Here is a 17,304-nt window from a genome sequence, read left to right on the forward strand (position 1 = left end):
TGGTTCTGTCATGACTGGTTCTATAATGAATGGATCTATAATGACATGTTCTACAATGACTGGTTCTTTAATGACTGGTTCTCTAATGACTACTTCTATCATGACTGGTTCTATCATGATTGGTTCTATAATGACTGGTTCTATAATGACTGGTTTTCTAATGACTGGTTCTATTATGAATGGTTCTATATTGACTGGTTCTTTAATGACTGGTTCTCTAATGAATGGTTGTGTAATGACTGGTTTATAATGACTGGTTCTATAATGACTGGTTCTATAATGACTGGTTCTATAATGACTGGTTCTATTATGAATGGTTCTATAGTGACTGGTTATTTAATGACTGGTTCTCTAATGACTTGTTCTTTAATGAATGGTTCTATTATGACTGGTTCTATAATGACTGGTTCTTTAATGACTTGTTCTCTAATGACTTGTTCTCTAATGACATGTTCTGTAATCACTGGTTCTATAATGACTGCTTCTATAATGAATGGTTCTGTAATGACTGGTTCTATAAATACTGGATCTCAAATGACTGGTTCTATAATGACTGTTTCTGTAATGACTGCTTCTCTAATGAATGGTTCCATAATGAATGGTTCTATAATGACTGGTTCTATTATGAATGGTCTATAGTGACTGGTTATTTAATGACTGGTTCTCTAATGACTTGTTCTTTAATGAATGGTTCTATTATGACTGGTTCTATAATGACTGGTTCTTTAATGACTTGTTCTCTAATGACTTGTTCTCTAATGACATGTTCTGTAATCACTGGTTCTATAATGACTGGTTCTATAATCACTGGTTCTATAATGACTGGTTCTATAATCACGGGTTCTAAAATGACTGGTTCTATTATGAATGGTTCTATATTGACTGGTTCTTTAATGACTGGTTCTCTAATGAATGGTTCTGTCATGACTGGTTCTATAATGAATGGTTCTATAATGACATGTTCTACAATGACTGGTTCTTTAATGACTGGTTCTCTAATGACTACTTCTATCATGACTGGTTCTATCATGATTGGTTCTATAATGACTGGTTCTATAATGACTGGTTTTCTAATGACTGGTTCTATTATGAATGGTTCTATATTGACTGGTTCTTTAATGACTGGTTCTCTAATGAATGGTTGTGTAATGACTGGTTTTATAATGACTGGTTCTATAATCACTGGTTCTATAATGACTGGTTCTATAATGACTGGTTCTATTATGAATGGTTCTATAGTGACTGGTTATTTAATGACTGGTTCTCTAATGACTTGTTCTTTAATGAATGGTTCTATTATGAATGGTTCTATAATGACTGTTTCTATTATGAATGGTTCTATAGTGACTGGTTCTTTAATGACTGGTTCTCTAATGAATGGTTGTGTAATGACTGGTTCTATAATGACTGGTTCTATAATCACTGGTTCTATAATGACTGGTTCTATAATCACTGGTTCTAAAATGACTGGTTCTATTATGAATGGTTCTATATTGACTGGTTCTTTAATGACTGGTTCTCTAATGAATGGTTGTGTAATGACTGGTTCTATAATGAATGGTTGTGTAATGACTGGTTCTATCATGACTGGTTCTATAATGAATGGTTCTATAATGACATGTTCTACAATGACTGGTTCTTTAATGACTGGTTCTCTAATGACTACTTCTATCATGACTGGTTCTATCATGATTGGTTCTATAATGACTGGTTCTCTAATGAATGGTTGTGTAATGACTGGTTCTATAATGACTGGTTCTATAATCACTGGTTCTATAATGACTGGTTCTATAATCACGGGTTCTAAAATGACTGGTTCTATTATGAATGGTTCTATATTGACTGGTTCTTTAATGACTGGTTCTCTAATGAATGGTTCTGTCATGACTGGTTCTATAATGAATGGTTCTATAATGACATGTTCTACAATGACTGGTTCTTTAATGACTGGTTCTCTAATGACTACTTCTATCATGACTGGTTCTATCATGATTGGTTCTATAATGACTGGTTCTATAATGACTGGTTTTCTAATGACTGGTTCTATTATGAATGGTTCTATATTGACTGGTTCTTTAATGACTGGTTCTCTAATGAATGGTTGTGTAATGACTGGTTTATAATGACTGGTTCTATAATGACTGGTTCTATAATGACTGGTTCTATAATGACTGGTTCTATTATGAATGGTTCTATAGTGACTGGTTATTTAATGACTGGTTCTCTAATGACTTGTTCTTTAATGAATGGTTCTATTATGAATGGTTCTATAATGACTGTTTCTATTATGAATGGTTCTATAGTGACTGGTTCTTTAATGACTGGTTCTCTAATGAATGGTTGTGTAATGACTGGTTCTATAATGACTGGTTCTATAATCACTGGTTCTATAATGACTGGTTCCATAATCACTGGTTCTAAAATGACTGGTTCTATTATGAATGGTTCTATATTGACTGGTTCTTTAATGACTGGTTCTCTAATGAATGGTTGTGTAATGACTGGTTCTATAATGAATGGTTGTGTAATGACTGGTTCTATCATGACTGGTTCTATAATGAATGGTTCTATAATGACATGTTCTACAATGACTGGTTCTTTAATGACTGGTTCTCTAATGACTACTTCTATCATGACTGGTTCTATCATGATTGGTTCTATAATGACTGGTTCTCTAATGAATGGTTGTGTAATGACTGGTTTTATAATGACTGGTTCTATAATCACTGGTTCTATAATGACTGGGTATATAATGACTGGTTCTATAATGAGTTGTTCTATTATGACTGGTTCTATAATGACTTGTTCTCTAATGAATGGTTCTATTTTGACTGGTTCTATTTTGACTGGTTCTTTAATGACTGGTTCTCTAATGAATGGTTCTATATTGACTGGTTCTGTAATGACTGGTTCTCTAATGAGTTGTTCTATAATGACTGGTTCTATATTGACTGGTTCTGTAATGACTGGTTCTCTAATGACATGTTCGCTAATGATGGGTTCTCTATTGACTGGTTCTATAATGAATGTTTGTGTAATGAATGGTTTTATAATGACTGTTTCTATAATGAATGGTTCTATAATGACTAATTCTCTAATGAATGGTTCTGTAATGACTGGTTCTTTAATGACTGGCAATTTTTTGAATGGTTCTATAATGACGGGTTCTATAATGACTGGTTCTTTAATGACTTGTTCTCTAATGACTTGTTCTGTAATCACTGGTTCTATAATGACTGCTTCAATAATGAATGGTTCTGTAATGACTGGTTCTATAAATATTGGCTCTCAAATGACTGGTTCTATAATGACTGGTTCTGTAATGACTGGTTCTCTAATGACTGATTCTCTAATGACTGCTTCTCTAATGAATGTTTCCATAATGAATGATTCTATAGTGACTGGTTCTATTATGACTGGTTCTCTAATGACTTGTTCTTTAATGAATGATTCTATTATTAATGATTCTTTAATGACTGTTTCTATTATGAATGGTTCTATAGTGACTGGTTCTATAATGACTGGTTCTCTAATGACTTGTTCTTTAATGAATGGTTCTATTATGAATGGTTCTATAATGACTGTTTCTCTAATGAATGGTTGTGTAATGACTGGTTCTCTAATGACTTGTTCTTTAATGAATGGTTCTATAATGACTGTTTCTATTATGAATGGTTCTATAGTGACTGGTTCTATAATGACTGGTTCTCTAATGACTTGTTCTTTAATGAATGGTTCTATTATGAATGGTTCAATAATGACTGGTTCTCTAATGACTTGTTCTTTAATGAATGGTTCTATTATGAATGATTCTTTAATGACTGTTTCTATTATGAATGGTTCTATAGTGACTGCTTCTCTAATGACATGTGCGCTAATGACTGGTTCTATAATGACTGGTTCTCTAACGAATGGTTTTATAATGACTGTTTCTATAATGAATGGTTTTATAATGACTGTTTCTATAATGAATGGTTCTATAATGACTGGTTCTATAATGAGTTGTTCTGCAATGACTGGTTCTCTAATGAATGGTTTTATAATGACTGTTTCTATAATGAATGGTTCTCTAATGACTGTTTCTATTATGAATGGTTCTATAGCGACTGGTTCTATAATGACTGTTTCTCTAATGAGTGGATGTGTAAAAACTGGTTCTCTAATGACTTGTTCTCTAATGACTGGTTCTATTATGAGTTTTTCTTTAATGAGTGGTTCTATAATGACTGGTTCTATAATGACTAGTTCTATAATGACTGTTTCTCTACTGACTAGTTCTATATTGACTGGTTCTATAATGACTGGTTCTATAATGACTGGTTCTCTAATTAATGGTTCGCGAATTATGGTTTCTATATTGACTATTTCTATAGTGACTGGCTCTTTAATGACGTGTTCTATAATGACTGGTTCTATAATGACTGGTTCTCTAATGACTGGTTCTCTAATGACTGTTTCTCTACTGACTGGTTCTATAGTGACGTGTTCTATAATGACTGGTTCTATAATGACTAGTTCTATAATGATGTGTTCTATAATGACTGGTTCTATAATGACAGTTTCTACGTTGACTGGTTCTATAATGACTGGTTCTATATTGACTGGTTATCTAAGGAAATGTTCTCTAATGATTGGTTCTCTAATGAAATTTTCTCTAATGAAATGTTCTATAATAACCTGTTTTTTAATGAGAGTTTATCTAATGACTTGTTGTCAAATTATTTTTTTTGTACTGTTTGCCTGCCACAGTAAGGGGATCTGTAAGTGTGGTCACCAGAGGATCCACCATGTTGATGACTCTATCAAACCCGAGAACTACCTGGGAGAGACATGGGACAGACACAGACACGTACACGAGGTCCCTACTGACGCTTATGGAGACATCTGGTTCGGTGGCCTTGGACAGAAGATTGGCAAGGTATAAATATCTGAATTTCTGTCAATCCTTGTTAAGATTTATTCATTGTGTTATTTTGTGTGTTAATACATGGATGTGTCTGTCTGTCTGTCTGTCTGTCTGTCTGTCTGTCTGTCTGTCTCTCTGTCGGTCTGTCTGTTGTCTGTCTGCTGTCTGTGCCCTTCTGTGTGTGTCTGTGTGTCTGTCTGTCTTCTGTGCTGTTCTGTCTGTTCTCCAGTACGTGCGTGTCTCCTCAGACACTTCTCCAGACCTGCTGTACCAGCTGCTGACAGAACAGTGGAAGCTCCCTCCTCCCAATCTGCTCATCTCTGTCACCGGAGGGGCCAAGAACTTCTACATGAAACCTCACCTCACAGCACTGTTCCGCAGGGGCCTCATTAAAGTGGCACAGACTACAGGTACAGTACTGACCTGACTACAGGTAACAACAGACTCGCCTGACTGCCTGACTCTAAACTACAGGTACAAGATAGGTCCTGCAATATTTGATCGGAATTGTATTTAGTTTAGGCCACAGTAAGCCTCAAAGAAAATCAAAAACTTCACACTGCTCTTGCAAGTATCACTTACATGTTGACCTGTTGGCCTTATAGGTGCAGTAAGCCTGAACGTATTATCTTCCCGGTAGCAGACTTTTGGTTCTGTCTTCTGTTGGTTTTGGGTGGCGAGTGCTGTTGTGTGTAGAATGTCCCTGGTTCGAGCCCTGCTCTGGGCACACCTAGACAGAAGCTGTACTGTTGCAGAAGCTGCTTTAGTTTTTTGTCAGTACCTGTTGTCATGGCCTGTGGCCTGTTGTTGTGGTCTGTTGTTATGGCCTCTTTTAAAATCGCTGTCCCCATCTGACGTAGCATCTTTAATAAAGAGTCCTACCAGAGCCATGTCATCCACGTACTTAAAAAGGCTCACATTGTTTCCTCGGATATTAATCTCATTAGTGTAGATAGAGAACAACAGTGAAAGGACACAACCCCAGGGGGCCCCCTGTTTTCAGGGTCAGAGAGAGGACACGTCCCTGTGTTCAGGTCGGTTCATCAGAGAGAGGACACGTCCCTGGGGGGCCCCTGTGTTCAGGTCAGTTCATCAGAGAGAGGACACGTCCCCGGGGGGCCCCTGTGTTCAGGTCAGTTCATCAGAGAGAGGACACACCCCTGGGGGGCCCCTGTGTTCAGGGCAGTTCATCAGAGAGAGGACCTGTCCCTGGGGGGCCCCTGTGTTCAGGTCAGTTCATCAGAGACAGGACACACCCCTGGGGGGCCCCTGTGTTCAGGTCAGTTCATCAGAGAGAGGACACACCCTCTGTGGGCTGTCAGTTATAAAGTCCTTGATCCAACCTGCCAGGCCTCCGTTGACATTCAGGTCTAGTAGTCGTTTCAGCAGTGTGTGGATTTGCATTGTATTGAAAGCTGAATAAAATGTGATGATATGATTTAGCACGTTGAAGGTGACTAGCCACCATGTTCACCAAGGTCAGGGTAGCATCCCCAGTCCCCCTCTGTGATGATATGATTTAGCATGTTGAAGGTGACTAGCCAGCATGTTCAACAAGGTCAGGGTAGCATCCCCAGTCCCCCTCTGTGATGATATGATTTAACATGTTGAAGGTGACTAGCCACCATGTTCACCAAAGTCAGGGTAGCATCCCGAGTCCCCCTCTGTGCCTTATAGGCCAACTGTAATGGGTCCAGATGATCTGCTATGGACAGGGTGAGGTGCTTACTAACAGATCACATATGTCACAGGCCGCCTCATAGCCTGTGGCAAAAATGAGGGGACACGAACAACAGGTATAGGCCAATCAAATAGGTTATTTGTTATAAACCAAAAACTATTGACTTTAAACAAAGAAAAAGGTGTGAAAGGTGTGAAAGTATCATAATGTAGGGTGTATGTAAAGTGCAGGGATGCGTGAATCTGTGTGTGTGAATGACTGAGTGAAAACTACGTAAAACTACAAAGGAACAGACAAAACAGGATCATACCTGGAGGAGCAGAGAGAGAGAGACAAGAGTGTTGAGTGGAGCAGTTTAAATACCCTGAGCCCAGGTGGCTCCAATCACTAACGACCCTCCTCTGGGAACCGCCCCTGCACTGCAGAGGGGCCGTGACACCCCCCTCCTTAAAATGAGGGTCCCACCCTCAACCCAAATTCCAGCCCAACATATTCAAAACAATCCAAAGTTCCCCAAAAAGAAGAAGAAAAAAAGGATACCAGTCCCGGCTCCTAGCAGTAGCCCCGTGTCCCCCAGCTGACTGTCCGCCCCTCAAACTCGGCAGCCCTGTTACCTGGGGAGCAATTTAAGAGGAAAGAGGCGCAGACAGCCCATAGGGGTCAGCAGAGAGAAGATACAAACTAGGTTAAAGGAGCACGGGAAAGAGCATCAGCAATGATATTATCCTTACCACTAATGTGCCTAATATCAAGGTTGAATGGTGACAAGAACAAAGCCCAACGCATCAGGCGCTGGTTGGGATTTTGCAAGGACCTCAGAAAAATAAGTAGGTTGTGGTCAGTGAACACAGTTAAAGGGGTCAAACCAGAACCAACAGACCTCGAAGTGCTGTAAAGCCCAAATAAGACCTAAAGCCTCCTTTTCAATTACAGAATAGTTTTTCTGATAATTATTACATTTCCAGGAGAAGAAACTGACTGGACACTCAACATAGTTATCATTCTCCTGGAGAAGCACAGCCCCAGCACCGATTTGACTGGCGTCTACCTGCAATTTGAAAGGTTTCCCAAAATTTGGTGCTGCCAACAAAGGTGCCAAACACAAGAGCCATAAAACCTCTTATGGATAGGGAGACGCTAGCGTCTCAACTGGCCAATAGCTGGGGGAAATGCAGAGCGCCAGATTCAAATAAAATGCTATAAAATTCAAACTTTCATTAAATCACACATGTAAGATACTCAATTAAAGCTACACTCGTTGTGAATCCAGCCAACATGTCAGAATTTAAAAATGCTTTTCGGCGAAAGCATAAGAAGCTATTATCTGATAGCATGCACCATCTGCACTAGCAGTAAACAAATGAACTAGCATAGCAGGCGCTAAACAAAATGCTGAAATAAAATATAAAACATGCATTACCTTTGACGAGCTTGTTTTGTTGGCACTCCAATATGTCCCATAAACATCAGAATTGGTCCTTTTGTTCGATTAATTCCGTCCATATATATAGAAAATGTCCATTTATAAAGCGCGTTTGATCCAGAAAAAAACAGCTTACAAAAACGCAACGTCACTACAAAATATTTCAAAAGTTGCCTATAAACTTTGCCAAAATATTTCAAACTACTTTTGTAATCGATCAAATTGTAGACGGGGCAATCTGTATTCAATACAGGAAAGAAAAGAAACCAGCACTGCTTTTCACGTAGCAAATCACAAAAGTGTCCCCAGTTCCGAGTTGGCCTACTTCTACTACTTCATAGCACAAAGGAATAACCTCAACCATATTCCAAAGACTGGCGACATCCAGTGGAAGCGGTAGGAACTGAAAATAGGTTCCTATTAAATATTCAATGGCAAAGACAATATAGGGAACAGAGAGGGGCAACAAAATAAAATAAATTCTGAACAGTTAGTCCTCGGGGTTTTGCCTGCTACATAAGTTCTGTAATACTCACAGACATGATTCAAACAGTTTTATCAACTTCAGAGTGTTTTCTATCCAAATCTATGAATCTATGAATAATATGCATATCTTATATTCTTGGCATGAGTAGCAGGAAGTTGAAATTGGGCATGCTATTTATCCAAAAGTGAAAATTCTGTCCCCTAGCTTTAAGAGGTTTTAACTGCATCAAATGCCTCTTGACACTGGGTGGACCAGATACATTCAGCCTTGGCCTTCAACAGATTGGTCAGGGGGGGGCATGGCCTGTGGTCTGTTGACATGGCATTGTGGTCTGTTGTTGTGGCCTATGTTATGTTGACATGGCCTGTGCTTTGTTGTCGTGGCCTGTGGTCTGTTGTCATGGTCTGTGGTCTGTTGTCATGGTCGGTTGTCTGTTGTCATGGTCTGTGGTCTGTTGTCATGGCATGTTGTGTGTTGTCATCGTCTGTGGTATGTTGTCGTGGTCTGTTGTCTGTTGTCATGGTCTGTGGTCTGTTGTCATGATCTGTGGCCTGTTGTCATAGCCTGTGATCTGTTGTCATGCCTGTTGCCTGTTGTCATGGCCTGTTGTGATGGCCTGTTGTCATGGCCTGTGGTCTGTGGTCTGTGCTGGAGCATAGTTAATCTGTAACTTGTTAACCTGTGTTCGTTATAGGTGCCTGGATCATTACAGGTGGCACCCATGCAGGTGTGATGAAGCATGTAGGCCAGGCGGTGAGGGAATATGTCCTCAGTAGTGGCTCTATGGAGGGGCAAATCGTGGCCATTGGAGTGGCGACCTGGGGAGCCATACACAACAGGAGACCCCTGGTACACCTTGAGGTAAGGACTGGAGAAAGAGTTATTTTGTATAAGACAAGGATGTGGCCCTGAGATAATTATGAACTGGAGAGAAAGTGAGAGAGAGCTCTTTTTATGATGGTCGCCTTCTCCCTGTCATGGATGCCATGCCATGATTGCCCTTAGTTTGAAGATGTAATCCAGAGACAGGTGTTTCCTCCATGTCTTTAGCTATCATACTCTAATTCAACTGATTTAAAAACTTGATCCTCCAGAAAGTGGAGAGCAACACTTATGCAGCTCCACTACACATTTAAAGAAAGCCGGGATCGACAAGATTACCAACACAGACTGACGAGCTCAGATAGACAGAAGCCTTCTGTATGGTAGACCAATCCAAACTCTTCTCTCGGCATGTCCTGCACACTCATAATCTCAGCCAATCATGTCTAGTGGGAAATACCACAGTGTGCAATCACAGCAGCAATATTTGTGACCTGTTGCCACAAGAAAAGGGCAACCAGTGAAGAACAAACACCAGTGCAAATCCACCCATATTTATGTTTATTTATTTTTCATTTTGTTCTTTAACTATTTGTTCATAATGTCTTTCTTATTTTGTAACTTTTGTGAATGTAATGTTTACTGTTCATTTTTTATTGTTTATTTCACTTTTGTCTATTATCTACTTCACTTTCTTTGGTAATGTTAACATACGTTTCCCATGCCAATAAAGTTCTTAAATTGAATTGAAATTGAATTGAGTTATACAGCTGAGATATGAGTTGACGAGAGAGCGAGAGAGTTGTAGAGTAGCTCCCAAATCACTCTCTACCCTTCCTTTAGGTCCTAACCTTTCGATGGTTAGAGCCACGCAGACAATATGGTGGAATCTAATCACCTCTTATCCAGACACTTCAAAGGCCAAGAGGACAGACACACTGTCTGATACAAGTTGTCTCCATTCAACCCTCCTCCTATAACACCTCCCTACCATTAACCCTCCCTAACCCAAACCCCAAACCTCTACTGTACTCTCCAGGGGCTGTTCTACCCTTAACCCTCCCTAACCCAAACCTCTACTGTACTCTCCAGGGGCTGTTCTACCCTTAACCCTCCCTAACCCCAAACCCTCTACTGTACTCTCCAGGCGCTGTTCTACCCTTAACCCTCCCTAACCCAAACCCCAAACCTCTACTTTACTCTGCAGGGGCTGTTCTACCCTTAACCCTCCCTAACCCAAACCCCAAACCTCTATTGTACTCTCCAGGGGCTGTTCTACCCTTAACCCTCCCTAACCCAAACCTCTACTTTACTCTGCAGGGGCTGGTCTACCCTTAACCCTCCCTAACCCAAACCCCAAACCTCTACTTTACTCTGCAGGGGCTGTTCTACCCTTAACCCTCCCTAACCCAAACCTCTGCTGTACTCTCCAGGGGCTGTTCTACCCTTAACCCTCCCTAACCCCAACCCTCTACTGTACTCTCCAGTGGCTGTTCTACCCTTAACCCTAAATAACCCAAACCTCTGCTGTACTCTCCAGGGGCTGTTCCACCCTTAACCCTCCCTAACCCCAAACCTCTACTGTACTCTCCAGGGGCTCTTCTACCCTTAACCCTCCCTAACCCCAAACCTCTACTGTACTCTCCAGGGGCTGTTCTACCCTTAACCCTCCCTAACCCCAAACCTCTACTGTACTCTCCAGGGGCTGTTCTACCCTTAACCCTCACTAACCCCAAACCTCTATTGTACTCTCCAGGGGCTGTTCTACCCTTAACCCTACCTAACCCCAAACCCTCTACTGTACTCTCCAGGGGCTGTTCTACCCTTAACACTCCCTAACCCCAAACCTCTACTGTACTCTCCAGGGGCTGTTCTACCCTTAACCCTCACTAACCCCAAACCTCTATTGTACTCTCCAGGGGCTGTTCTACCCTTAACCCTACCTAACCCCAAACCCTCTACTGTACTCTCCAGGGGCTGTTCTACCCTTAACACTCCCTAACCCAAACCCCAAACCTCTACTGTACTCTCCAGGGGCTGTTCTACCCTTAACCCTCCCTAACCCAAACCTCTACTGTACTCTCCAGGGGCTGTTCTACCCTTAACCCTCACTAACCCAAACCCTCTACTGTACTCTCCAGGGGCTGTTCTACCCTTAACCCTCCCTAACCTTAAACCTCTACTGTACTCTCCAGGGGCTGTTCTACCCTTAACCCTCCCTAACCCCAAACCTCTACTCTACTCTCCAGGGGCTGTTCTACCCTTAACCTTCCCTAACCCTAACCCCAAACCTCTACTGTACTCTCCAGGGGCTGTTCTACCCTTAACCCTCCCTAACCCAAACCCCAAACCTCTACTGTACTCTCCAGGGGCTGTTCTACCCTTAACCCTCCCTAACCCAAACCCCAAACCTCTACTGTACTCTCCAGGGGCTGTTCTACCCTTAACCCTCCCTAACCCAAACCTCTGCTGTACTCTCCAGGGGCTGTTCTACCCTTAACCCTCCCTATCCCTAACCCCAAACCTCTACTGTACTCTCCAGGGGCTGTTCTACCCTTAACCCTCCCTAACCCCAAACCTCTACTATACTCTCCAGGGGCTGTTCTACCCTTAACCCTCCCTAACCCTAACCCCAAACCTCTACTGTACTCTCCAGGGGCTTTTCTACCCTTAACCCTCCCTAACCCCAAACCTCTACTATACTCTCCAGGGGCTGTTCTACCCTTAACCCTCCCTAACCCTAACCCCAAACCTCTACTGTACTCTCCAGGGGCTGTTCTACCCTTAACCTTCCCTAACCCTAACCCCAAACCTCTACTGTACTCTCCAGGGGCTGTTCTACCCTTAACCCTCCCTAACCCAAACCCCAAACCTCTACTGTACTCTCCAGGGGCTGTTCTACCCTTAACCCTCCCTAACCCAAACCCCAAACCTCTACTGTACTCTCCAGGGGCTGTTCTACCCTTAACCCTCACTAACCCAAACCCTCTACTGTACTCTCCAGGGGCTGTTCTACCCTTAACCCTCCCTAACCTTAAACCTCTACTGTACTCTCCACGGGCTGTTCTACCCTTAACCCTCCCTAACCCCAAACCTCTACTCTACTCTCCAGGGGCTGTTCTACCCTTAACCTTCCCTAACCCTAACCCCAAACCTCTACTGTACTCTCCAGGGGCTGTTCTACCCTTAACCCTCCCTAACCCAAACCCCAAACCTCTACTGTACTCTCCAGGGGCTGTTCTACCCTTAACCCTCCCTAACCCAAACCCCAAACCTCTACTGTACTCTCCAGGGGCTGTTCTACCCTTAACCCTCCCTAACCCAAACCTCTGCTGTACTCTCCAGGGGCTGTTCTACCCTTAACCCTCCCTATCCCTAACCCCAAACCTCTACTGTACTCTCCAGGGGCTGTTCTACCCTTAACCCTCCCTAACCCCAAACCTCTACTATACTCTCCAGGGGCTGTTCTACCCTTAACCCTCCCTAACCCTAACCCCAAACCTCTACTGTACTCTCCAGGGGCTTTTCTACCCTTAACCCTCCCTAACCCCAAACCTCTACTATACTCTCCAGGGGCTGTTCTACCCTTAACCCTCCCTAACCCTAACCCCAAACCTCTACTGTACTCTCCAGGGGCTGTTCTACCCTTAACCCTCCCTAACCCCAAACCTCTACTGTACTCTCCAGGGGCTGTTCTACCCTTAACCCTCCCTAACCCCAAACCTCTAATGTACTCTCCAGGGCCGGTTCCCAGCCCACTACTCTCTGGACATGCAGTCTCAGGGTCACCTCTCCTGTCTGGACAACAACCACTCCCACTTCCTGCTGGTGGATGATGGAACACACGGATGCTACGGAGTCGAGATAGAACTACGCTCCCGGCTAGAGAGACTAATCTCCCAGCAGCCTCTGGGAAACAGAGGTACGACTTGAGGGGCTCTGATTGTGATCGATATCTCTCTCTCTTTCTCTCTCTAATCTTTCTGTGCTTGTGTCCTTGTTAAAGAAACATGAGAATCACATCAACCGTTTGTCAGTATTCACAGTAATTCACAGTGCTGTCTGCTGTCAGTCCCCCGTCTGTGTCTGTGTTTGTGTGACTCTGTCTATCAAATCAAATCAAATCAAAATGTCCACATGCACCGAATACCATGAAATGCTTTACTTACAAGCCCTTAACCAACAATGCAGTTCAAGAAACAGAGTTAAGCAGAGTACCTCTGTCTGTCTGTCTGTCTGTCTGTCTGTCTGTCTGTCTGTCTGTCTGTCTGTCTGTCTGTCTGTCTGTCTGTCTCCTCCAGAGAGTGGAGTGAGGATCCCAGTAGTGTGTGTGGTGCTGAATGGGGGACCAGGCACTCTCAGTGTGAGTATCATGTGTGTGGTGCTGAATGGGGGATCAGGCACTCTCAGTGTGAGTATCATCAGTCCGTGGTGCGGAATGGGGGACCAGGCACTCTCAGTGTGAGTATCATCAGTCTGTGATACTGAATGGGGGACCAGGCACTCTCAGTGTGAGTATCATCAGTCTGTGGTGCGGAATGGGGGACCAGGCACTCTCAGTGTGAGTATCATCAGACTGTGATACTGAATGGGGGACCAGGCACTCTCTGTGTGGTGCTGAATGGGGGACCAGGCACTCTCAGTGTGAGTATCATGTGTGTGGTGCTGAATGGGGGACCAGGCACTCTCAGTGTGAGTATCATGTGTGTGGTGCTGAATGGGGGACCAGGCACTCTTAGTGTGAGTATCATGTGTGTGGTGCTGAATGGGGGACCAGGCACTCTCAGTGTGAGTATCATGTGTGTGGTGCTGAATGGGGGACCAGGCACTCTCAGTATGAGTATCATGTGTGTGGTGCTCAATGGGGGACCAGGCACTCTCAGTGTGAGTATCATGTGTGTGTTGCTGAATGGGGGACCAGGCCAGTAGTTGAATCATTCCTTTAGTGTCTTCAGCGTATTCTTCTGACTGGATGGTCTCGTGCACCGTGACCTTAGACCCCTGACCTCTCATCTCACGCATCACCCCACCTCAGACCATCTACGGTGCCATGCTGAACAGGACCCCCTGTGTCATCCTGGAAGGGTCAGGGAGACTTGCGGACGTCGTCGCCCATGTGGCTGGTCTCCCCGTTACCAAGGTTACCCTGTCTGTCATCCACCAGCTAATGAAACAGTTCTTCGGTCCGGAGTATGACTCCTTCACAGAGCTCAAGATCATAGAATGGACAAAGAAGGTAACACATAGCCTTGTTAAACCAGCCGGTCATTCTGGTTTCACATGGTTAGTAAATACATGGAGCTCCTTCTTAAAGGGAATACTTTATAATGAAGTTTCATTCCTTTATTCCAGATTCAGGACATCATCAGGATGCCTCAGCTACTGACAGTGTTCCGTATGAGTGAAGACAACCACGATGATGTTGATGTGGCCATTCTCCAGGCGCTGCTCAAAGGTAACAACCAGGCCTTGTGGCTTCTCAGAATAACAGGCTCTTCTGCTGAGTCACAGAGTAACAATACTAATGCTGAGTACCTCAGAATAACAGGCTCTTCTGCTGAGTCACAGAGAAACATTATTAATGCTGAGTCCCACAGAATAACAAGCTCTTCTACTGAGTCACAGAGAAACATTACTAATGCTGAGTACCTCAGAATAACAAGCTCTTCTGCTGAGTCACAGAGAAACATTACTAATGCTGAGTACTTCAGAATAACAGGCTCTTCTGCTGAGTCACAGAGAAACATTACTAATGCTGAGTACCTCAGAATAACAGGCTCTTCTGCTGAGTCACAGAGTAACATTACTAATGCTGAGTACCTCAGAATAACAGGTTATTCTGCTGAGTCACAGAGTAACATTACTAATGCTGAGTACATGAGCAGCACTTTGTCCGCTTGGTTTCCAGACAGTGTGTTAATGTTGAAAGCTTAGACTCTTCTTGACACTTCCTGAAGTAGATGATTGAGTTTAGGATGTCTCTCAGACTGAGACGTTCTGTAAATAGTCTCATTCGTCGCCATCTAGAAGAATCTGAGTGCCTCATCTGGACATTCTGATGCATCACGGGGTCACATATTACCAGACTAATGCTGTCTCATATTAAGCTCTAAGGATTTGCATTACGGCTAAATTATGCAGAGTAAGTCACTTTCTAAATTCCACATTGGAAGAATGGTTTCCATATCAGTTTAGAACTGCACACGCAACCTGATCAGCACCAGGTTGCCTTGGTTATAAGGTCTAGACTTCCGGGAAACACCACAGCCCTAGTTCTAATCCAGGTTTATCTCTCTCTCTTCTCCTCTTCCCCTCCCAGCCAACAGGAGCAGTGAGTCTGTTGGGATGGAGCGCTGGGAGAGACAACTGGAGCTAGCCGTAGCCTGGAACAGAGTGGACATCGCTAAGACTGACATCTTCACTGAGGATAGCCAGTGGAAGGTAGGTTCGACTAACTTTCAATCAGAGCCGTGTGTAAAAGAAGCAGTGAGGCTCTTCCAAGCCCTTTGGGGAGTTACTGCAATGATAGAAGGTCATAACTATAGAATTGGATACCATTTGATCTAAATTTAAAAAAAATTAGATACACAGTTGTTATGCGAGTGAAGTCATACTGTCACAGCTGTGATGGAAACAGGAAGTTTCGGTACAATTGTATAAATATGTTCATTTGACATGTTGGGATCTTTTTGTGTCAGTAAAATTAATAATGTGAGAAATGGAAATCCTTTATATACAAATGTTGATATAATAATAATATATATATTATTAAATATCATAATATAATAACCAGCATAGGGAAGTAAAGTCACGAGATGATATGTTGTGTGGTCCTCCCACTACGACTTGTTTGGGGAAACCATGCAGTTTATTAGGCTACAGATGAATAACTGATGAACTTCACAGGGTGGTGATAGTGCACAGTGATGGGCTTGATGAACTTCACAGGGTGGTGATAGTGCACAGTGATGGGCTTGATGAACTTCACAGGGTGGTAGTGCACGGTGTTCGGCTTAATGATCCAGTCCTTTCTAATCAATATCAAGGGTCTTATTCTGGTGACATGACGATTGACGCTTGCCGTTTGACAAATACCAATATTCTTATCAATAATAATGTTGTCATGTATACTAGCCTACCTGGACAGCCTACCTGCATGGTCTACCTGCACAGCCTACCTGCATGGTCTACCAGCACAGCCTAGCAGCACAGCCTACCTGCACAGACTACCTGCATAGTCAACCTGCACAGCCTACCAGCACAGCCTACCTGTATAGTCGACCTGCATAGTCTACCTGCACAGCCTACCTGCATAGTCTACCAGCAAAGGCTACCTGCACAGCCTACCTGCATAGTCTCCCTGCATACTCTACCAGCACAGCCTAGCAGCACAGCCTACCTGCATAGTCTACCTGCACAGCCTACCAGCACAGCCTACCTGCATAGTCTACCTGCATAGCCTACCAGCACAGTCTACCAGCACAGTCTACCTGCATACTCTACCAGCACAGCCTACCTGCATAGTCTACCAGCACAGTCTACCAGCACAGTCTACCTGCATAGTCTACCAGCACAGTCTACCAGCACAGCCTACCTGCATAGTCTACCAGCACAGTCTACCTGCATAGTCTACCTGCATAGTCTACCAGCACAGTCTACCAGCACAGTCTACCAGCACAGTCTACCTGCACAGTCTACCTGCACAGTCTACCTGCATAGTCTACCTGCATAGTCTACCAGCACAGTCTATCAGCACAGTCTACCTGCATAGTCTACCTGCACAGCCTACCTGCATAGTCTACCTGCATAGTCTACCAGCACAGTCTACCAGCATAGTCTACCTGCATAGTCTACCAGCACAGCCTACCTGCATAGTCTACCTAAATAGTCTACCTGCATAGTCTACCAGCACAGTCTACCTGCATAGTCTACCAGCATAGTCCACCTGCATAGTCTACCAGCATAGTCTATCAGCACAGTCTACC

General features: G+C 43.3%; 1 protein-coding gene across 1 annotated transcript in view; it reads left to right on the plus strand.

The window, feature by feature from the left end:
- Positions 1-17,304, plus strand: part of LOC139380404 (transient receptor potential cation channel, subfamily M, member 2) — a 79,495-nt gene that overhangs the window by 18,272 nt on the left and 43,919 nt on the right. Inside the window, exons 2-9 of the mRNA XM_071123045.1 lie at positions 4,750-4,918; positions 5,136-5,316; positions 9,192-9,358; positions 13,061-13,241; positions 13,621-13,682; positions 14,355-14,555; positions 14,672-14,774; positions 15,639-15,760. Of these exons, the coding sequence (XP_070979146.1) occupies positions 4,750-4,918; positions 5,136-5,316; positions 9,192-9,358; positions 13,061-13,241; positions 13,621-13,682; positions 14,355-14,555; positions 14,672-14,774; positions 15,639-15,760 (1,186 nt within the window). The remainder of the gene's footprint in view (positions 1-4,749; positions 4,919-5,135; positions 5,317-9,191; positions 9,359-13,060; positions 13,242-13,620; positions 13,683-14,354; positions 14,556-14,671; positions 14,775-15,638; positions 15,761-17,304) is intronic.

The sequence above is a fragment of the Oncorhynchus clarkii genome, chromosome 22 (genome assembly GCF_045791955.1).
Source record: "Oncorhynchus clarkii lewisi isolate Uvic-CL-2024 chromosome 22, UVic_Ocla_1.0, whole genome shotgun sequence".
NCBI classification, from domain to species: domain Eukaryota; kingdom Metazoa; phylum Chordata; class Actinopteri; order Salmoniformes; family Salmonidae; genus Oncorhynchus; species Oncorhynchus clarkii.